General features: G+C 34.4%; 1 protein-coding gene across 1 annotated transcript in view; it reads right to left on the bottom strand.

The window, feature by feature from the left end:
* Window positions 1–24,348, bottom strand: part of CNTN5 (contactin 5) — a 1,403,535-nt gene that overhangs the window by 161,528 nt on the left and 1,217,659 nt on the right. The window contains exons 14-15 of the mRNA XM_057553585.1: window positions 18,266–18,393; window positions 15,842–16,017 (exon numbers count right to left, since the gene is read on the bottom strand). Coding sequence (XP_057409568.1) covers window positions 15,842–16,017; window positions 18,266–18,393 — 304 coding nt within the window. The remainder of the gene's footprint in view (window positions 1–15,841; window positions 16,018–18,265; window positions 18,394–24,348) is intronic.

The following is a 24,348-nucleotide window of genomic DNA, read 5'->3' as shown; positions in this document are numbered from 1 at the left end:
TTATACCTTAAAGCCACAGTTATAAGCACAGTAATAAATATAAATATGTTTCACAGGAAATAGAATTACTGAATGTAGAAGTTGCAAATATGAATTTGGACTATTTTTTCACTTCTACTATTGTCCTTAGGTTAGTCTATTATTATCACAGATTTGTATGATAAACTCTTAATTTAATTTTAAATTGTGAACAGCTTCATAAGTCTGTCCATTCTCTCCAACAGTTTAACCTGCAGCAAAATCAATGGTAATACAAATAATGATGCCACCATTCATTAATGAAAAACAGCTGGTATATGCTGGCTAAAAGAACCTATGAATTAATTTGGGTATGGAATATTCAGTGTATTTCATGTTAGCTTTAGATATAGCCACAATCTCTTTTCAGCATTTCATAAATAAATATATCTGCTTTTGTTCCTATCAAATATAACTAAAGCACAGAAATCAGTAGAACCAATATTTGGAAGAGACATTTAACATGGATTATGTTAGGATAGATGAAGTAGCAAATATTATAATTGTCCTCAGAATATGCTACTTTTTTTCTGAAATACTATTTAATTCATTTATTCTTTAATTACAAATGAATGTTTCTCTGTTAATTTTTTTCTTTATAACTGCTGCCAATTTTCTACTAACAAGTGAAGTGATTAATATTTCCTAACATTTAAAAAAAGAGAACACTAACCATATAAAATGGAAAAATAACCAGATTAAGTGCTTTAACTGACTTAATTTTTAAAAAAAGAGGTCAATTCAAATAGTGACTGGTTAATTTAGTCAGCAGTTGACCTAGTTTGTGTTGCTAGTGACAGCACATATTGAGTTTTAGTGTTGTGCAAATTACTATTTTTCCAAATGCTCTTTTTTTCCCCTACTTAACTCTACATGTATAATCTAGCTTCTGGTTTAGTCTTAAAAATACCATAACTGAAATTAAGGATCATTTTGCACTGTTTAGACTGTGTGGTAGATTGTTGCAGTAATGGTCCCAAAATTTTTCATGCCTTTCTGGATTCATACCCTTGGGGAGCCCCCTCCCACATTCATTGTGACTCATGAAGTGAATTGCATTGGTCAATGAGACCTTAGCAAACATGGAACAAACAGGTGACTGCAATGTGTGTGTGCATTGGAGATTGCTAATTTGGAGCCCTATTACAACCACACAGCATGGCCTAGGTGAGCCTGCTGAAGGATGAGAGACCACTTAGAGCAGAGACAACCATCCTAGCTGCCATCTCCCCAAACAGCTTCTAGTTGACCTGATAGCTGACTGCATACTCATTAAGGAGCCAAGCTGAGACCAGCAGAAAAAACAACCATGTCCAGCTCAAATTATTGATCCATAGAATTGGATCATACATTTTGTAGAATTGGTTTTGCAGCAAAAGCTAACTAAAACAAAATTAGAATCATAATTGAATGAGATTTTTTGGGTCCTGGGATGAGGGTTGCAAGTTAGAGAAATGTAAAAAAATTGTGGCCAGAGGACAGATGGAGGTAAATTGCAAAAATGGCCTCAGTACTTTGCAGATCCCCCCCGCCACAGGGAATTTCCCCCCGCTTTGAATCTGATATGGCCTTATGACTTGTTTTCACCAATAGAATGTGACAGAAGTGATATTGAGCAAAGTCTGAGCCTAAGCCTAAGGGATCATGATGCTTCTGCTCTTGGATCTTGGAACCCTGAGGTTTCCATATGAACAAGCCTGGGCTAGCCTGGTGGATGATGAGAAACACATGGCCCATTTGACCCTGTAGCCCCAGCCAACAGCCAGCTGATCCCCCACATTAGTGCCTCGAAATTGGCTGACAGCTGACTATAGATGCATGAGTAAGTCTTTCCAAGACCAGCAGATGAACTCCAGCTGAGTCCAGCCCGATTTGCCAACCCATAGAATCATGAGCTAAATAAAGGATGCTTTGAAATCACTAAGTTTTGGGGTGGTTTGTTTTGCAGCAAAAACTCACTTATACAGACTGTTTGTTTAGTGGTCACCTCGATACATTCAGAATAACTACTCCTTAATTCTTTTTTCTTTTATTAATTTTTATTGGAGTATAGTTGCTTTACAATGTTGTGTCACTCTACTCCTTAATTCTTTACCTATAGTTATTCACAGGATCAAAAGATGTGCAAAAAGTATTCATTGATATTTAAACTGTGAAATGTTCTTCTCTCTAAGATATTTATATCTCAACATGTAAAATATAAAAAAAAAAAACCCAGACCAATGGATTATTCCAGTCAGAATTTTGATATAAGATTAAACATGGTTAGAAACAGCAATGTGGGCAAAACCCAAAAAAACTTAGCTAAGAAAAATGATCCTTAATTTACTCTGCCTGATTATTCTTAAAGGCACATGGAAACATTCTTATTGAAATGCTTGCATCTCTCACACTAGCTAGTTATTTTAAACACCAGAGACATTTCAGTAGCCTGTTCAGAGTCATTACTGATGTGATAGGAACAGTGAGCAAAGCATGTCACTTCTAGTATTCCTTATTACTTAAGTGATGGATAATGGCAATTAGAGTGCAGGTTTCAGAAATGCTTTTAGGAAATACTACCACTATATTTAATAAGTACTTTAAAATAAATTTTTTCAGTATGCTATATTTGTTTGTGGGACTCTCAGCAATTAAAAAGGATAAAATGTAGTATTTTATAGTTTTGGTTAGGCTTCTTGATATGAAATCCTTGAACTGTTTAGTACAGTGTTGTATCTTCACAATTAATGTGTTCTAAATTATTTTAGCTAATTTTGCTTCAAAATGGTTAATTCTTTTGGTTTTATATATGGGTAAGGTGTATAATGAAAAATGGCTTGATTTTATGGTGATTTAAAAATAGAAAGGTTATTACCTTACCTTGTACTAGTTGATTGAATATCCTTCAGTAGTAAACTTAGTTGAATTCAATTGAACATTAATTCTTAAGAACTAGTTTTTCTGCCAATGACATACTTGGTTAACAATTCACATTTCTCCTCCAGAGTATTTTTCTTTCAACAGCATAATGTCTCAGTACTATAACATTTATCAAATTCAAGAGTTGTTTGACACTGTCTAGATTAAGATTTCTAGAAGGGAGAGATCATGCTTTACTCAGCCATACATTCCCTGCCCTGATATTGTGCTGTATATATGACAAGTAACCATTAAGCTTTTGTAAAGTGAATAAATGTATTAAAACTTTTCCTGATACTGGTATATTTCTTTTTTTATGTGGTAATTTAGCAGATGAGCAAAGAAATGAGAAAGTGACTCTGTGTAAATTGTATTTGTTTATATAATAATTAATTTAGCAAATACTTTATTTAGCAACTAATCTACCTGACATGATGCCAGGCACTGGCAATGGTTAGCAAAATAGGTATGATTCTTGTTTCAAAAATATATAATGTAATTAAGGAAAAAATATGGAAGAAAACAGAAATTCTGATTTTAGCCCCTGACTTTTAAAACTACATTTTATTCTTACAGCTGCTCCTAGAATAACAAGCAGTATCCTGAAAAAAATCACATAGTGCTTCTCGGGGATTTATCTAAATGACACTGAATATTGAACCTTAACACTATAATAGTTAATTTCTTATTTATGTACTGCACAGAAAGCTTCAAGCAACATGCAAATTTATGTAAAACACATATACTTATGCTAAGCAACAGTTTATCCCTGGATTTAATTTGAAGACATATAGCAGCTTTACTTTTGCTAAGAATATGTGACATGATATAATTGGAACCAAGAATAATCATGACCATTTATGTAACTTTCATAGGTGATATGGGAAGCTTTCTTTAAAATAGAATCACTACAGTACTGTATTAGATGAGGTTTGCTATAACTGTAAGATCACCACTGTTACTGGAATTTGATAGACTTTTGTCTTTCATATTTTCCTCATTCTTAGTCTCTTCCTGGAACGTCTTTCCCCCTTCTATGTTCTCTCCCTGCTTTGCCTGCAATACTCTTTTTCTCCTTAAAGAATAGGTTTAGGTGTTATTTGGTTTAGGAAGTCTGCTCTTCTTCCACAGTTTGGATGATGTGTAACTTGGACTGAGTTCCCCGAACATATTCCTTTCAGTGCTCTTGCCACATATTGGTTTATATGCTTGTTCCTCTGTAAGACTCTAAGCTCCCCAAAGATGGTGCTCTATCTCAGTTGTAGTCATATACCTCCCACAGAATGTTTGCTATTGATTGCTACAGAATCCTCAGTTCCTGGACAGATGCCTAGCATATAGCCATTCAGTAAATCTTTATGGAACTGAGATAAACTCAGATTTCATCTATTGTACACTGATAAATACTCTATAAAGCCATCAATTATTCCTTAAAGATAATGATGTCATGCTTTCCAAATTCTCTAAGTTGATCTTTTCTACTTCCTTTATATAAGGGATATCAAATAAGGAAAGTAGTGAATGATAATAGCCCAATAGTTATTTCTAAAATTTCCTCCTTCTCCTTTTTCAAGAGAGGAAACATCTTTGAGAGGCAACCTATTGATTATTAACTCTAGACTCCTAAATTTCACTTTTATGTTGTAATATGATAAAAATAGTCCATGAGAGAAACTGCAGGATTTTGAAAAGCTCCAAGCTAAACATATCATAACACTTAGGCACCCTTTAGAACTTAATACAAAACAGATGCAGAAAGAGAAATTGTGAAATAAAGGTAGAATTTCAAAGATGTCTTGAAAATAATGGCCTCTCAGAAACCCAGCTCTTTGAAAATTACTTTGAGAAATAATAACAGGAGTCAGTCTAAAACACAATACTTACATATCAATAGTATTTCAAAATGTAACACTGAACCATGTTTGCTTATAAAAATCCTAAACTTTATGTGGTATTAGGGAATAAGGACAGCCTTTTATTTACTGAGCCTTTCAGAAACTAAAAAGAATAATCTTTTATTATATATTATTCCAACAAGGTAAAAATTCTAGTATTGAGGACCTTATTATACTATGCTTTTCATCACTCTGCAGGTTAAATTTTATCCCCTGGATACATAGATCTATGTAGGACATTCTTTTTAAAATAACAAAAAATCTATAAAACATATCAGCATTACTTCAACAAGATAACTAGAACCACTGTATATTTCTCTTTTATTAAGAACTCTTGGGATTATTATTTCCAGAGAAAACAATTACTTTTAGCACAATATCAAAAATATTGAAGCATTCATGTGAAGAAAAATGAGTAAAACTATCAATTACTGTCATTTTCTATAATTATAATGGAAGTTAGAAACTTTTCTTGGTTAACAAAAAAGTAAAAAATGCTATTTAGATATTAAAGTCAACAACTTGTTTCTAAGCGGCCTACTCTAAATGGCTCATTTTTAGTTCATATACTCCTACATTCACTGATTCCTTTAGCAACTTCACAAATGTTTATTTCGTCTTTAATGTGCACAGTTACTGTGTAAGTTCAAAAAATAAATATGTTCCTAACTTCCAGAAATGTAAAGGCTAGAATGAAAGAATCAAGTCACATTTACAGTAGATTTTGATACTTGCTCTGGTGGAGGGATGGAATAGTTATAATGGAAGGACTGAGAGCACTGGGGGTGAGGAAGAGGGAAGAATCTGAACCCCTACTGGATATCTGACTTGAAAACTGGATTTTGGTGGCCAAAAACTCACATGAAACCAACCATTCTGTAAGTAACATACTTAGTAAGAACAGATATGATTTAAAGTGTCTCAAATGTGGAATTTATGCTCTACTCTCTTTGCCTGATCAGCAGTAAAAGAAATGTAACATATTGCATCTCATTTTCATTTTGAGAGAATTTTCAAAGGACTAAAAAGGGAAGGTGATAAAAAAAAAGGGGTTCACACACTATAAAATGAAACAATTACAGCAGCCAGAAGAGTGAGCGTTAATTAATCGGAAAACACACCCACAGAACATCTGAAGAAGCAAGTGTAATAGGACATTTTAAGATTTTTTTCAATTCATTCTCAGTAAATTTTATGGCAGGATTTTTTAAAACAATGTGTGATTTGCTCTTACAGAACATACGATTTTAATGTTTTAATAGTGATCAAGTAACTAAGGTAAAAATAAGCTGAGTTGTCCAGCTAAAGAGGTGAGATTGCAGAGAAGAAACACAATCTCTTTCTGTCTTCAATTTTCAAAATGCCACTGTGAAGAATTACAGCTAGTTTTAGTTCTTCATATCTTTACTCATCAAATCAGATTTGGAATATCATTCATGGCAATGAAGTTTTCAGCTCAAAGAAGCTTGAATGGTAATAGTGGCTGTGCTATAAATGTGCCTGTGGTGCTCAGAACCTTCACACTGAGGCCTTTCACCCCTCTTCCTTCCTGGGCCTCAGTTTCTTCATTTGTATATAATTTGCCTGACTCGCAATGTTGTGGGGATCAAATGAAATAAAACATATGAGAGAGGAAGGGCAAAAGTTCTCTTCATTATGTAAAATTCTATTTATATATTTTAGCCTAGGCCTTAACCAGATAATAAAACTGTCTCAAGTTTATTCTGAAACGATTCACTAAACATAGAAGAGCCTGATTGGTAGGGTTGCCTTTAAAAATATATATAAAAGAAATGTATTTTTGGCAAAGGCACAGAAGATTGCTCATAATAGTAAAGTTTACAAATGTTAGAAAAAAGAACTTGTATAGTGTAAATGTAACCACATAATCATAAACTTTATAGGAGTAACTTTAGATGAATATATGAAAATCTTATCAGCAATGAGAGTAATTGACCCAAAAATTCTAAAACAGATGAAGGATATTTATCTATGTTATTCACAAGATGATATAATTTAACATTAAACTGATTGAGAAAGAAGGGAATTTACAATGTTATCTCCCCAAATAGTTGTAGATATGCTCTAGGTTTGTTACTATATGTTGGGAGATAGTGTGGTATTGGAGTTCAGAATTCATTTGAATAATAACTCTTCCATACAATTGTTTAAGTTTGAAAAAGTTGTTTATCTTTCTGAATTTGTGTCTTTTTTTGTCAAAAACAAAACCCCAAATGAAAACAAAACCAATACCTACATCATAGGATATTTGTGGGAAGTAAAAGAAATGACGCTTGAAAACTTTAGCGTGTTTCCAGCTACTTAGTAGGCATTCAGTGGATGAGAACTATTATCATTGCTTTTTATTATTACTCATACCTGCTTCAAGTGCTTTCTCGGTGATGACATTTGCCATCATGGCTGTCTTAGGTCAGGGTTTCAGAGAAACAGACTCTGAGATGGAGACTCCACTGGGGAATGCCATTGGGATCAGCGTTTATGGGGAACATGAAGAAAGCAGAATTGAGCAGAGGGGAAGTTTAACTGTGATGCAGTCATGACAAAAGCCTCAGTTTATCCCACAGGGAGCTCTGTAGCTGAGAGACCCTTCAGAGCTGCCCTGCTTCAAGGCAAGAGACTCGGCCTTTTTAACCATCCCTATGCATTCATCACCTTTACCTTTGGTTATGGGCTGGAGGGTGGGGCATAACTTGGGCCAGATAACACTCTTTGGCTGAGAGCCATTCCCAGACAGAGACTCAGCTTAGAGCCGTCAGCTGCCAATACTTTCTATGGCTTAGGGAAAGAGTGCCTCAGTCTTGAAAGGGGAATCTGGGCAACACTCCATAGCATCTACTACAATGGCCTCTGGTATCCTCAGGTAAATTGACATGATTAGTTATCCTTCCTAAGACGACTCATTTTAACAGGCCCATGAATCAATGTGAATGATGAATGGGAGAGGAGTACAAGAAAACAAGAAGGAGAGAGGTATTTTTAAAAATTACCAAGATTTGAATAGTGGCCTCTTAAGAAAGAAATAAAAAAGCAAACAAGGATTATGTACAAAATTAGAATATTGAGAAAAAATGAATATTAGGCTCTGAAGATAATTTAGGAACTCATTTCAGTAACTTGAACATTTGATACTTTATTTACTAATTCATTTATTCATTCTAAACTGTTTAGTACATATATAATTTATAAAGATTTTGCTGTCTCATAAAAATAAGTCTCTGTCAGATTGGGATGGGGAAGGAGGTATGGAGTCAAACTCCATTGATTATTCTTCATTGTACAATTCCAGGATAATTAATAGAAATTTAGAGTAATAATGAATAAATACAATGGAAATTCTGAACTGAAACTCAAAATATTTGGAGGGTTATTTTGCATGAAAATTTATATTAGAAGTTTGTTACACATATTAGAAAGACTAATAAGTTTAAGCAAGTAATTCACTGTTGAAAATGACTTAGAATTAGGTAAGAACTTGGTTTAATAAACACCACTGGAAAAAATCAGATAGGTTTCATGGTCAAGGTTAAAAACAATAACAATGGTTGCAAAAACTTACTGGGGCTTACCAGTGGTCATATTACCAAAGACAGAAGCACTTCATTCAGGATTAAATATTTCTTTGATTGGGTTTGAGTTAATATATGCATGAAATGGGAAAATAATTTTGGAGAAAAACAAAACTTCCAAAAGGGAACAAAATATGGAGTCCTAGACATGTAAGCACTTAATGTCTGGAGTTAGTGAGCTAAAAGCATATTTAATATCTGAAGTTTACAATCTAGGAAAGCAAATTCTGTTAAGAGATAAAGGAGTGTTTTCTATTTCTCACTGCCCACTTTTCCCCATCCAATAACCTGAAACATCTCACCTGGCTCTGATGACAATCTCTGCGAAGTATGGTACTTTTATCCTCTCAGAGATCACAGAACACAGGCTATTGATCTGATTTTTCTCAGCATGGCCAATACTAAAATTGCCTTTCTCTTCAAGAAGCTCTATTTTCCCTGTCTCTCTTTCAAAAAAAAAAAAAAAAAAAAAAACCCAAACCAAAAACGTAAAACAAAAAGTAAACCTGCAGTTCTGCACATTGCAGAGAAACTAGTAACTTTTATATTACACATAATGCTATGTAAATGTATCATAAAGATAAAAACAGCTGTCAAAAGTGGAGCCTCTAAATGAACAAAAAAGCTCTATATGGTCACCATAATACCATACCCAGAAGGTCTGTTTTGGTGGACTACCTTTAAATGAACAAGTGAAGCTTGTGACTTAGATGGCTAAAACTGTCTTTTAATACGTGTGACTTTGGAAGCATTACCTGATTGGACTACATCTGACAAACTACAAAAAGTCATGAGGCACACTTCAAATTTTGCTTTGTGGGGCCAGATGCCAATTCGAATAAAAATGGAGGTGGATAATCAATATGGCGTTACCACCAGCTGTGATAGTGATGGGGTACTGTGGTCAACAGATTACTCAGGTGAAAAGCCCAAGAGTTAAGGAAGAGTCTCTCAATAATAGGCTGCCTTCGATGTCATCTAAGGTAGTCATCTTCTATTCAGTTCCAAACTGGGCTAAAGTGAATGTCCAATTTTGCATAAGAAAGCAATGAAATAAACTATTCTGCAATATAATTTAGCAGAATTTTATGCAGTAGTTAATTAATTATGTTAAAATATGAAATAATGCAGTAGTGGGCTAAGCTGAGAAAATGCTTTTACAGTTTTTATTTTTATTGCTTATTTTTTTCTTCAACAAATATTGACAGAGTGGCTGTTGTATGGATATACAAAGTGATCAAAAATAAAACAGAATATTAGCCTTTGCTTTGGGGGACCCCATAGTTTAGCTTATGTCCTTAATACATAAAATGTCACAGAATCACAAGTTTTAATGGCGTATTTTGGTCATGTTCATGTGACTGCATGCTAAGTAGATGTGCATTCTTTTCTGCCATGGGAACTGTTACTACTTTGAGAAGAGAGTAGATGGAGGCACATTCTCTAACACAGACAAGCAGGGAGCATGGATGTAGTACACTTTCTGGAATGATCTGAAAATTCTTGGACCTTTGAGTGTAACCTCTCTTTAGCTCCCAAGCTTTGGTTGGTTATTACTCTGTTCTGTCCTATTAAAGTGACAATGTAATTTCTTTTGTTAAACTAGGTGAAAGACTAGGAGAAAACTGTTATAAAGCTAATATATGCAGTCAAAAGATTACGGCAGAGTTCTGTACAGAAACCTGGTGAATTACCAGGATTCAGAGCAAGACAAAGATCCAGGAGGCAAGAAATTGAGTGATGAGGATGGACAAGCCCTTTGCCAGACAGGGAGGAGTATGGCTCAGAGTCCAGGAGGCCATACTACTTGGAAGTATGACTATTACTAGTGAGCAGAATGAGCCAAAGAGAACTTGTGACTTTGGTAGAACTGTTGATTCTCTGCCTTTCATACATTTTCTGATTAGTTATGAAGTGCCCCCAAGACTTACACCTGCTAATATGATGAAGAAGATGGTGCAGCAGATGGTCTCGAAGTCCTAAGAGCTTTGTGCCTCAGTAAACCCTGGCAGTATGTCCAGTGATTTCATTTATTTTTACAACATTAACTTTTATCCATCAGGAAAGAGAATGGTACCAGTTGAACACTTGCTGTCTTCTACTCTGACACTTTTACTCCTTAAGAAATAGTGGTTAATTTCTAAGACGACAAACTAGGAACAGAAGTAACCATGATAAGAAGACTGACAGAGGCTACGACTTTCAGCTAATAAAAAATCCTACGGTATTAAGGAGTTTATATTCTGGCCCCTTCACCTACCTAATACTCCACACAAATCAGGGCTATGAATCAGGCATGTTCCCTTATGATTCCTATGCTCAGTGTACAGATTATCATAATTACTCCAACTTTCTAATTTTCTGACATTCAGATCTGGTTGGTAATGGAATGGACTATGTCAGAGGAGTGAGTTCCTCACCACTAAAAGGATTACAGTGGACACTGATGATACTGATGGAGGATCTATGTACCAATCTAGGACTAACTCAATAATCTCCAGGATCCCTCGTAACCCTGAGATACAATATATTTTCTGATCTAAGGTTGACTTTCTCCTTTTTCTTTTCCTATCCTAATGCTACTCATCCTCTGAGGTCTAGGTCAGGTGGCACCTTCTTCCCAAATAATATTACTTTATATGATTGTTATGAGGAATTGATGAGCTATTGTACGTGTGTATATACACTTATATATATAAATATATATATAAAAGCTGAGTGTTTGGCATATAGCAGGTGCTAAATTAATTCCTTTCCTCACTTTTCTCCACAATGATAAAAAAATTCACATTAATCTCTTTCTTTTTTGGTCTCCAACAGTATTTGGCTCTAATAAAAAATTAGTAATTTTTTTTATGGTTATGTTTTTCTTGAATTACTTTACGTTCTATGCCATCTTTACATTTATTGAAGACCAGAACCAAATCTCCCTTTTATTTTTATTTCCCACAGTTTATAGACAAGGGCTGAACACATAATGGTCAATGAATGTGGAGAGGGTAAGCTTTATAAAGGAGAATCAACATAATGTAGTTTAAAAATCACAGTGTATTTAATATTGTTACACCAATTTAGAATTCATGTGGCCTGGAAAAGTCTTATGCTTCTGTTTCCTCATTTAAAAATGGAGTCAAACATCCCTACTCTGCTTTCCTGAGTGTATTGTTGTAACCAGAGGATTGAGGAAGTATGAAGGACCATCAAATAGTGCACTTTGATTTTGTTGCCCATTTAGTTGCAATTTATCACATTTGGAGAGCTCACCATGGAAAGGACAATTCTTGTTTTGCCAACCTTCCTGATTACAAATGTTTGGCTTTTTTCTCTGCTCCAATAGGAACAAATTACAGGCTTCCATAATATTCAGTGTAACTGATCTTTATGCGTTGTAGGGATTAAAACTAGCTTACATCTTGAATGAATAATTAGGGATTTCAAGTCTCTGGAGAACAATGGATCACCATAGTCCTCCATTAAGACTGTGGCTTTGGAGTCACACACCATGTTCAGGTGTTGTTCAGACATCCTGAGAGTATTAAGAGGTTCTCAAAGACCTCTGACCAACATAAAAAATTGTGTCAAAACACAATTGTGTCAAAGCACGATTGCAAATTATTATTTGATAACAAGGTGGTTATTTAAGGCTGAAGCTTATAATGGTCGATTCCTCATTGTAACCTCTGCTTAACCTGCCTGGAATATATGTAAAGTCTGCCTGCTGTTCAACCCCCTGCTCCACGCAGCTGTCAGAATTATCTTCTTAAAGAACAAATCTGAGTCACATGGCTCCCTGTTGCATTCCAAATAAAACCCAAATTCCATGGCTCAGAAATCAGTGCCTTTAACAATGACGCCTCTGCTGCTCTCCTTTAAATGTATTCAACAAATAGTGACTTATTCTCTACTCTGTGTCTTCACTATGCCATCAGGGCTATAGGTTCCTCACTGTTCCTGAGACGTGCTCTAAACTCTCTGCCTTGTCTTTGCTTCACCTGCTCGCTCTGTCTGAAATGCAGCTTCTCCTCCTAACCACCTGGCAAAATCCTACCAATCCAGGTCCAGTTCAAATACCAAATTCTTCTGCCATCTGTATGTAGAGTTCTCTGGTGATAGAACTGTGATAACAGATTACTAGCCCACCCTGCTGTCTGTCTCCTTAATCTGTGCTCTCTTAGGGGTGAAAGGCCATGTATTTTAACTTGGATCCTGCACAGCCCTTTGCTTGTACAATTGAATCTAAATTAAATCTTAAGAATAGCCTCACTAATTTGCCACCTTCAGTTAACTCATATCATTGCCAAAAAAGGGATTTGGGTGAGTTGGATCAAATGTTTACAGACTAATTGATTGTTTGGACCCTTTGAACAGTGGCTTCAGTAATGGATTCACTCCAAAAATCAGTCAAATTGCTGGGTTTGCAAAACATGGCCTCAGTCAAGAGGCAAGAGAAATAGAAGCATTTTCATTATAAATTTCAAAGCAGTAGCTATAATTCTTCTAACCTGATGTGATTATATGTTTATTTATTCACTCTCTTGCAGCCCAAAAGCACTGTTTTATTTGAAACATAAATATACCTCGTCTATAGATGTTATAAAAGTTACACATAAAATTTTTCCTAGAGCTTCTTCTGTAAACCAATGGCTGTGTATAAAAGATATCACTATAACTAGTTGAAAAGTAGAGAACTTCATTAAGCTATATTTTGGCACTACAAGATGGAAAGTATCAACACAATTGGTATCTTTTTGTTTTTGTTTTTTTTTCAGAGATTTGGTTGATTCATTTGACACTATGCAGTGTTAATATGCTTGAAATATATACCCCCCTTTCTCTGCTGATTCACCCCCATTCAATCACCCACTGGTGGGTTAGGGACAGGTCAGTTAAACTAAAGAGTACTTCAGTCAAAGGCACACTCTCTTCCTGCTTAAGTCCTGAATCCTGCTGGGCTTTCTTACTCTGTTGGACTAGCCTAGACCCCTAAGGTCTCTTCAATGTCACTCCTTTGAAACTCAAAGCAAACCATAGATCACCCCACTAGGCTCTCTTCTGAGCCCTGGCCTGCCCTCTTATTCCCAGAGTCTTCAATTGGCCTCTCAAACAGAAAGTATCCACATGACCAGAGGCCTTCCCAAATCTCGCTTCTTTATAACACTTTCATCCCTCCTTCTAAAACATGTTATTTCTCAGACATATTATATTTCACAAGGTGAAAGGCAGGATGGGGATAGAATGTTTTTATTTTTTTTCTCTGACTTTTTCAAGTCACAGAATGGGATTCTCTCCCATGTATATCCTTGAAGCCAGCCAGGACCCAATCAGTGTTTGAGGTAATTGGGGTAGAGGGAATAGACAATTTCTTCTACACTTTGCAGTTTTGAAGCTTCCAAATATTTTAAGTACAAACATACTTCTATTAATTTTTTAAAATAAGCTAAAGTGATATATCCTACATAACCTTAAGCTAAATATTTTTCTCATTTCTCAATATATTAATTTGCTTTATTTTTCTATTCTGGAGTTTATTATCACTGTCTACAAACTGAGCTTAATTTATTATGGCTTGTAGCAATATAGGTTTGCATGGAGTAAGGAGTCAATTTTATAATTCTCAAGGGCAGGAACAGCATATGTGTAAAGAGAGATACAGCAGGTATTATTAACTGCCAACCTTATGAAAAGGATTAAAGGTATTTATTGATACGAATGAATGGACATGAAACTAAAGTGGTAACATCTAAGAGACAAAAACAAGAATTCATATAATTTATCAGACCATTAATTTCTCTACTGATATTTTAAAATAAAAAGGGAGCCTGCTTCTATGACGAAAACCCAAAATTTAGTTTAGACATATTTTTTCTTTATATTTCTGATCACTCAAAATGAATGCTTACAGGTAATCCTAAGAAGAAGTATTTTTGATGGTATATTTTTTTTGTTTTCAAATGTAATATTTTTGTGTCATATTTTTCTGGTTTTGTTTTATGACATTCATAGCATAAAATTTGTTCAAAATTTGAAGCTATGATCGACCCAAGGTAAATAAAAAAGAAAAATCACAAATTCAACGAAAATGAGTTTAACATGATCTAAATATTTTGTATATAACATAACCATTGACAATTAAAATTGATTTATTTAATGAGATGCGAATAATGCAGTTGGGTAATTTTTTCTTATTTATACAGTCTCATTAACTGCAAAGTAAATCAGGATGAAAGGAATAATTTAGAAGAAAATGTTTACTTTAAGTTACATTGGCAAATGCAACAAAGAAAATTCATTCTTACTATTCTGCTAATATAAATTTTTCAAATTCTAGAGTAAGAAGGGGTCTTAGAAATTATCTGGTCCAACTCCCTCAGTTTAGTGCTCTATGAGATTAATGCCAAGGCAAATCAAGTGACTGGCTTTTTGTTACACAGCTGATTAAGGACTGATCTGGGTCTTGACCCAGAAAATTCCTTACTTCGGGCCTAGGACTTTTCCCACTGTATCACATTACCTTTAAAATAAAATTCAATCCAAGCCAAGTTTTATATGTTTGGGCTCATTACAGCTGTGGTCTACCAGTGCTTCCCAAAATGTTTACAGAAGAATAAACTGATGTTAATAAGTGTGTGGCAGCATTTTAAATTGTATTTGTAGGCATAGTTTGTATTTGGATCCACCTCTTTAACCAATATAGAAGAGATATTTCAGCCAAAATCTCTCTCTGCCACCCGAGTTCCACTGCCTTTCTCTCTCTCCATCATGATGTTACTCTTTTATGTTTTAAAAAAGCCAGTGGGGGAAAAGATCATTTTTCTACTTCTCTGTTAAGACACTATGATCGTACTATAGAATTTGGTTCAAAAGATTTCTTACTCCATTTAGTTGATAGTCACATAGATATATAAAAGAAGATATTACAAGGAAAGATTTGGCAGATGAGAAATGAGCATGTCTGTGAATGTTTGTCTAAGGCTAATGTGCATTTCTGACTTTGGGTTGCATGTTTAAGCTCTATAGCCTGTGAGAGATTAAAGAATACCCAAGAATTACTATTTCTTCAGGAGTAGGACAGGCAGGCTTATTTCATTTATTTATTGTATCGTAATTGCTAAGAATGCTTTAAATAACACTTTTATGTTTATGTAGCCACATAACTTTTGAGAAGTAAAGTGTAAATATTGACAATACTAATCAAATAGAAAAAAATTGGCAAAGAAATCAGATCTGCGTAATCAAGTATTCTCAATTTCTTACTGGGGGTGTTTTAAATAAGTATTACTTTCAGTTTGACATAACATAAAATAATGAAATAAAATAATTGAATCAATTTGAATTTTGTCCTAATTTTTCCTTAACATTTCACAGATAAGAAAGTTTTTACATTTGAGTCTAAATTTCTAAAAGTATTATTACTCAAAGAATAAAATTTTATTAACTTACAGCCCTGATGCTTTCAAAATGTCCACCTTCTTTCTCGAAATCGATAGGCTGTCCTTTTAGTGTCCAGTAGAAAGTGACATCCAAACTAGCATCATGAATTGCTTTGCAGTTAAGGACGATGCTTTCTCCCACTGTTAACTCTGTTCTTTTAGGAGTAAGTTCTATCCTTGTAGGTTCTATAGAAATAAAGATATGTTAATTAGCATAACGTATAGTTTTCACCTTCATTCTGTATTTTAAATAATAGAGAAAAAAATTAAACAAGGAATCTATGTAATACAGTTGCTCCAGATACATATCGTTTAATAAACTATTATTAATTGAAATATTACCATTTTGTATGTTAGGGCATTTCACTAGGCATTTGTAGGGAACAGATGATTTAAAAGTCCCTATTCCTGTTAAGAAGTCAGCTTGGATGAAAAAGAGGAAAGACTACATAACTAGAAAGAGCATTTGGCGCTCTTGGATGGAGGAACATTAGAAAAAAGAAGCTGTAGCCTCCCTGTCCACCTTCAAGGATCATCAAGTATAAATAAAATAATTTTTACAATAAAAAATACTTCACATCTAAGGAGGAATAATTCAAGTGAGTTCACTTTAAAAGTTATACGGAGCACCTCCCTTCAAATTACTATCTTAAAGGAGATGAAAACTATACTACTACTACTATACCAGCTTGTATTCGCTTTATAGTTTACAAAACCTTGTAAGTAGAGGAGTAGAAGAGGCAACTCTGGCTCATTATAAAATTTCCCCTTTGATAGACTGTGGATGCTTTAATTGAGATCTAAAAAAGAGGCAAAATATTGAATAGAAATGTTTTTTGAGAAAAAATGTTTACATTAACTATTTAATGATTCAGTTAAATTTTTTAAAAATAGATACATTTTTACTGGGTTTAGAGCAACTTTAAACCAATAAAGGCTAATACCAGCTGTACATCTAAGGGTTAGTTCAGCTAATGATCAAACAACTGCAATATGATATTTTTTTTGAATAAAGTAGGGAGGTGATGGAGACAGAATTTTGATACTTTCTTTTTTCCTAATTAGGTTCCTGATTGTAGATACCTCAAGAAGCCTGACACAGATGAAAAATTAGCCTAATTTTCCTATTTCAGCTCTACTGTTTGCAATAACATAGTCTGATGAAGGACCATTGTTAACCACTGATAAGATCCTTTAATATGCAGCGTCCTTCAAAGCAGTCTCAGAAAGAGCGATACCAGGAAAGGAATGCCACTGTAAATATTAACATTCTGGAAGTCAAATATTCTGTGTGGCATTCTAAATTCTGGCTTCATCAGAGAAGACAGATCATCACAGCATACTGCAGTCTCAACTTTGTGAGAACTGGAATGTTCTGAGTAACTAAATATTCCACTTAACTCGTAATTAACAGAGAACATTTTTGTTATTATTAAATTTAAAAAGTCTGTGGATCCAGCATTGCCTCACTATGAAAAACGTTGTTTAGCACACACAAGGAATGAGACCCAGACTGGAAAATTGACTTGGATTCCAGTAATGTATGCTATAAGTGAAGACATTTTTAAAATTATGTTCCTTCCTTCCCTGGATGTTTGCCTCTTTTCTGAAATATCAGAGTGCTGGCTATTTTAATTACATTTCTCTTTCTAAAGAAAGGGGAAAATGAACATTACTATATTTTTTTGTGGCCAAAGTATGATTCATTATATACTACATGCACGAATGGAAAAAATTAGTGATATACTTCACCGTGAAAAGTATTCCTTTACCAGATGAAGAGAATGTCTAAGATAGGAGATTTTCTTAGTACTAAACAATGGCAGGTAGTCTCAGAAGAAGGTTCTAGACTTGGAATCTAGTTCACTTTAAAACTAGAAAACTAACAGAAACATTTAAGCAGTCATATTTATAATACTAAAAAATTACAGTGTATAAAAATTCCATTGATGCAGAAATCAAAGAGTAGCTCTGTTGTCAGTTCATCTGATGTATATTTCAACACCACATGTTCACGTCCTCCCTCTGCTATTCATTTTTTTGCCCCAAATCCCCAGTTGAAGTGGTAACAAAGGAATATTACTGATTGATGCTAAAATTAATCTTGATTCAGGAAAATATTTTTATACTGTTGGCATACTTTTAAATTTTGAGACCTCGACTAAAACTTCAGAAAGCTTTCTTTATCCTCCCACATATTTTGTTCAGAGCATAATATTTAAATTTCTACCAACAAGGTGTTCCTTTCTTCATAGTCCCCTAAATAATGGAAAGGGATAATTCGACTGTGTTAGTTCTTTGTGTACAATATATTTCTTGAATAGGAACATGCACACACATACATGCAAATACACATACATGCACGTTATATTTATTCACTTTCTGATAAGGCCATGAAACTATGCTTATAAAACATTTAGCCACATTTTCTTACCTTTCACAGAAACAGAAGCTATGATTTCAGCAGAACCAAAGACATTTTCCCCTTGGCAAACGTACTTTCCCTCATCTGATTTAGAAGCATTTAGGATCCGTAGACTCCCGTCTGGAAGAATAGCTATTCTGAAAATTATTAAAAAGTTTTTTTTTTTTTTTCCTGTTTAACTGAAAATCAACTAAGTGGTAAGAAACTCTCATGAAGTCTGAAACCACTTCCAAGTAATAATAAATAAGATAAAGGATCACTGTGAAAATATGCAGTGATAGTAGAAATGTTTTGCCCTTCAAGAAATTATGCAATAAACCCACATAATACCTTCTTATATTTAAAAGGGTTAGGGAGTGACAGGTTATTTTTCTTTTGACAACTTTATGACAGTTCCTTTTAAAACTTGTGGGAAAAAAGGTGACCCTGAATTTGGTTATTAAAACTTATACTACAATATCACCAGCGTTATTTTAATATTAAGCTTGAGGTATTTCACCTCAAACCAAGAATGACCTCAAAAATCAAATATAAAAAGAAACAGCATAAAAACATAGAGGAGGACAAGTACAAACATAAAATTAATTGTATACAGCCTCGAGATGATTTGTGGTGGTTTCTCTGCAGTGCAACCGGTGTAGCAAGGGCGTGACAGCCCTGATACCTGAAACCTGGGCCGCTCGCACTGCGCTTTTCAAACATAAAAACGTGACATCTGAGTTTGTATTTGGGCTCTTTCAAGACCTTTATCAAAAGTGGATCTTGAGTCTTATATGAAGGTGAGAAATTAAAGCATTATTAAAAATTTTTAGAAGTTCTGTGAAAATGAGGTTGACATTCAGGATTACCATATTCTCCTGTGTATTCATCATTCCAGAAATATAAGGATATCAAACTTAATTAGAATTTTTGTCCTTTTCTCCCTCTTATGCTCCTGAAGTATAACCTATTATTTCACCAGTGCATTGACCTACTGAAGCAACCCGACACATAACAGAAGTGGCTGTTGTGATTTTATTTGATATGCCACTAGAATTTAGACTGACTTCTTTTAGGAAAGAGGAAGTAACAGTCTGTGCTACTTTTGGTAGAAAACCAAAGGTCTCACTGAACTTAAAATCCTAAAATTGGATCCTCCTAGTTCTGAAAAGAATAGTTTATTGCAGGGCAACATGATAACATTAAACTATTTAAGATACAAGAATAATGGCTAAATCAGTTTATCAACATCCTTTATGTTATTTTAAAATATGTATTCAGTTTTGCCAATCAGTCCAGAACTGATGGCTATGGACAGCACTGAACTTTTAGCAATTGGATTAGATTCTAGGCTGCTGAATATTGCTTATTAATTTATACTTACATATTATTATCCATAAAGAGACCAGTTTAAAAACATCATACTGTTTTCAATATGGATCAAATTTGATTTACAATGTATGAGAAGGGATCCAAATTTAGAAGCAAGCCAAACTAGGAATAGAGGATTTGACTGTAATTTATGTCTAGCAGGGATGTTAATGAGACATTTGGAAAATACAGTGGTCTCTAAAGTTATATAATCCATTTAAGATGGTCAATGAAAAATTCTGTTTATTTAGATAGTGCTATTTCTATAAAAATGGAATATATGCACTTACTCCATTTCAATCACGAAGATACACATGCTACAAAAAGATTTATTTGAAAGCAAAGATTATACTTTTTATAAACAAATAAGCCTTCTCTTGTGAGAATGACACACTTTATTGAAATATAGTTAAATTACTACAGTTTGTGCAGATTGTTAATATTGTGAAAATGTCTACATTTTACTGACTGGTGTAAATACTAATCTAGCAGATGAGAAGTTTGGCTTAAAAAGTCACCCCCTTTAAAGAAATAAATGTATCTTAGATACTGGTAGTATCTTAGCTCTTAATTTAAGATAAGTCCTTTCTCCCTGACAGGAGGCAATATATTACAAAGAGAGTTTATGAACACTCCTGCACTTTAGGTCACTGATCCACTTGGAGGATGAAGAATTTTGAATACCATGATGTTTTTTACCTGTTAAGTGACAGTGTCATTTAACCAAAAGGCTGTCTACTGATTCCAGTTGCAAATCCTTATCAGATAAGCTCTTTTTTTAATTTGGAAAATAAAAAAATAGAACAGACAATGAATGGAATTTATATTATAACATCTGGCTATTGCAAACAAATACTGAGATAATTGAATACTGAATTAATATTTCTTTGCAATTTCCAGCTTCTTTGTCTTCTGCCCTATGCTATTAACATGCGACTCCTACATTTGGAATCTTCACATTTGTAGACTAATTCTTCTGAGACATCCTTGAACTTGGAATGGGGTAATAAGGGAGTGGTAAGGTGAAGGTCTGTTGTGGACAGGGAGGAATTTTAGAAACGCAAATCAGCATTCTAGCACTTAGTATCAAGGCACATTTACTCTCTTCTGGTCTCTAAATTTCTCCACAAGTTTCTGCCTAGACCTGGAGATGTCTTGGTTCTCATCTTGCACTTAATTACTGGATCTTTGCCTTGGTAACTTGCCCAGTACCACAATCTATCTAGTATACTATTGTGCTTACCCTATCTTGCAAGGATTCATTGCTAACTTCCTGATGCCTCTCTTGATCTCCAAATTTCAGGATCATTTTCTGGACTCTCCATTTCCATGTTTAGCTTACCTGTCAGATAGTACCACCTATTTTAGACCCTTCCAAGTGCTTGTCTGGGAGTATCACCTATACACCTGCTGCCATATTATTTAGAGATCATGCTTTGACTTCTAGATTAGATTTTTTTCTGGTACCCTATCATAATGGATATTATATCATGGAATCATTAATCACTAATTGAGACTGTGTGCTTTAAGGTCAGAGAGGGTTGCATTCAAATCACTGCCATTGACGAGTACTTGTGTGATCTTAAAATTACTCAGTCTCTTTCCTTATATGTAAAACTGTCATAATTATATCTAACTAGTTCTTTAACAGTACTAACTTGATAATATATGTAAATTATTCTATTTTTGTGATGTGTGTAGACATTAATTGAAAATTTACTCAAAATTTTAAATAAAATTTGTGACAAATTTTAAAAAAGAAAAAGTAGAGAGTGCCAGGGAAAGTTCTTACTATGAAAGCCTTAACTATTTAGGGTGTTTGATGAATCTTTTCTGAGGGAAGTATTGCAGTGAGAACTGAAGGATGAAAGAGAGCTAACTAGGCAAAGTGTGGGAAAGCAGAGGGAATGACATTTGCAAGGCCTCCAGATGGGAAAGACCACAAAACCTTGAAGAATGAAATGGCCAATTATGATGGCATATATAAAGCGGGAGCAGAGAGCGGCTCAAGGTGAGACTGGAGAGGTAGACAGGGAGTAAGATCATGCAGGACCTCGCATACTATGAAAAATATCTGACCTTTATTTTAGGTCAATGAGAAGCTGCCAATTTTTTTTTAACAGCTTTACTGATGTATAATAGGCATATAATAAGCTCGCATGTTTAAAGTGTATAACTTTGAAAAGTTCTCATGTATAGATATACAGTCATGAAACCATTAATTAGCATCGTCGAGATCATCAACATATATGTCACCCTCAAAGCTTCCTTGTGTTCCTTTGTATTCTCTCCCCCCAGCCCCTTCTCATACCACACTTATCACTGGACTACTACTGATCTGCTTTCTATCACTAGAGTAAGTTTTCACTTTTACAAAATTTTATGTAAATAGACTCTTAACATTATGTACTCCTTTTATTTAGTTAATTTCACTCAGCATAATTAAGTTGAAATTAAATTGAGTGTCATCCTTGTTACAATGATCAAGAATCCATTCCTCTTCATCGCTGAGCAGTATTCCACTGTGTGTAGATGGCACAACTTGCATATCTTTCACCTTTTGGTGGATGCTTGTGTTATTTTCAGCTTGTGGCTATTACAAATAAAGCTGCTATGAAGATTTGTATATATGTATTTTATGAATATTTGCTTTATTTCTTTTGGATAGATACTTAGAACTGTAATGACTAGATCATCTGGTTAGTTTTATGTTTAACTTTTTAAGAAGCTGCCATACTGTTTCCACATGGTTGTGCCACTTTACATTCCTAGCATCCCAGTGTGAGAGTTCTTGCAACACTTGATATGGTCAGTCTTTTTAATTTTAGTGATTACGATAAGCAGGTACTAGAATCTTGTTGTTATAAGTTCCATTTCCCTAATGACTGCTGATGTTGAGCATCTTTATTTTTGCTTACTTTCCATCTGTATATCTTCTTGGGTGAAGAGAGCGTGAGAATATTTTACCATTTTTATGGAGTTGTTATTGAGGTTTGAGAGTTCTTTTTATATTCTATATAGAACTCCTTTTGCAGGTATCAGACTGGCAAATATTTTTTTACCAGTTTCTGGCATGTCTTAGCATTTTTCCAACAGCAGAAGTTCTTGGTTGATGAAGTCCAATCTATTTTATGCTTTGTGCTTTTGTTGTTGTACTAAGCAATAGGTTAGGTTTGTTACCTAACCTAAGGTCACAAAGTTTTTCTATGTTTTCTTTTTGATGTTCTATAGTTTTAATTTTTATGTTTATGTCTATGATTCATTTTGAGTTACATTTTGTTCATGCTATGAGGTAGGAATCTAACTACTTATTTATTTATTTATTTAGTATATGATTATCCAGTTGTTCTGTGCCACCATTTGGAAAAGCCTATCTTCTCTCCATTGTCAAAAATTAATTGGCATTCATGTCCTGGCTATTGTAAATAGTGCTGCAATGAACATTGGGGTGCATGTATCTTTTTGAATTATGGTTTTCTCTGGGTATATGCCCAGTAGTGGGGTTGCTGGGTCATATGGTAGTTCTATTTTTAGTTTTTTAAGGAACCTCCATACTGTTTTCCATAGTGGTTGTATCAATTTACATTCCCACCAACAGTGTTAAGACGGTTCCCTTTTCTCCACACCCTGTCCAGCATTTATTGTGTGTAGATTTTTAAATGATGGCCATTCTGACCAGTGTGAAGTGATACCTCATTGTAGTTTTGATTTGCATTTCTCTAATAATTAGTGATGTTGAGCATCTAAACGTCCATCAACAGAGGAATGGATAAAGAAGATGTGGTACATATATACAATATTTACTCAGCTATAAAAAGGAACGAAATTGAGTCATTTGTAGAGACGTGGATGGACCTAGAGACTGTCATACAGAGTGAAGTAAGTCAGAAAGAGAAAAACAAATATCATATATTAACACATATATGTGCAATCTAGAAAAATGGTATAGATGATTTTGTTTGCAAAGCAGAAACAGAGACACAGACATAAAGAACAAACGTATGGATACCAAGGGGGAATGGGGGTGAGATGAACTGGGAGACTGGGATTGACATATATACACTACTATGCATAAAATAGATAACTAATGAGAACCTATTGTATAGCACAGGGAACTCTACTGGATGCTCTGTTGTGACCTAAATGTGAAAGAAATCCAAAAAAGAGGGGATATATGTATATGTATGGCTGATTCACTTTGCTGTACAGCAGAAACGGACAAAACAGTGTGAAGCAACTATACTCCAATAAAAAAAAAAAATCAATTAGCTGTACATTACAGAGAAAAACCATGCATTAGGTAAACCTCTTTCCATTATGAGTTATGGTGTTGCTGACCATGAGTTCAATGTTAATAAATCAACATTATATATTATATCAGGTGTCTTTAAACAGACAAGCATAAGACAGGGCTATGTACTGACCAGTTGTCCACAAGGTGATCAGAGGTTTGCAAGAACCTAACCCTGTTTTTCCCCCATGAGCAATGGTTCAGTATTTGTTAATTCAGTGTTTGTGATGGATTTATAGAACATAGATACACAGAAAAATGAGAATTGACTGTATTTACCAATGAAGTGATGGAGCGATCTGGGGTTTGCTTAAAAATAATTCACGGAGGCACAGGGAATTAGGTTGGGGCATAGATGAAACACATTGATGAGTCGAAAATTGGTGACGCTGCAAATAGCTGCTCATTAAACTATTTTCTCTATTTTTGTAAATGTTTGGCATTTCCTTAA

The sequence above is a fragment of the Balaenoptera acutorostrata genome, chromosome 9, assembly GCF_949987535.1.
Source record: "Balaenoptera acutorostrata chromosome 9, mBalAcu1.1, whole genome shotgun sequence".
NCBI classification, from domain to species: domain Eukaryota; kingdom Metazoa; phylum Chordata; class Mammalia; order Artiodactyla; family Balaenopteridae; genus Balaenoptera; species Balaenoptera acutorostrata.
Note: the sequence above shows the minus strand (reverse complement) of the source record. Positions and strands in the feature narration are given on the sequence as shown.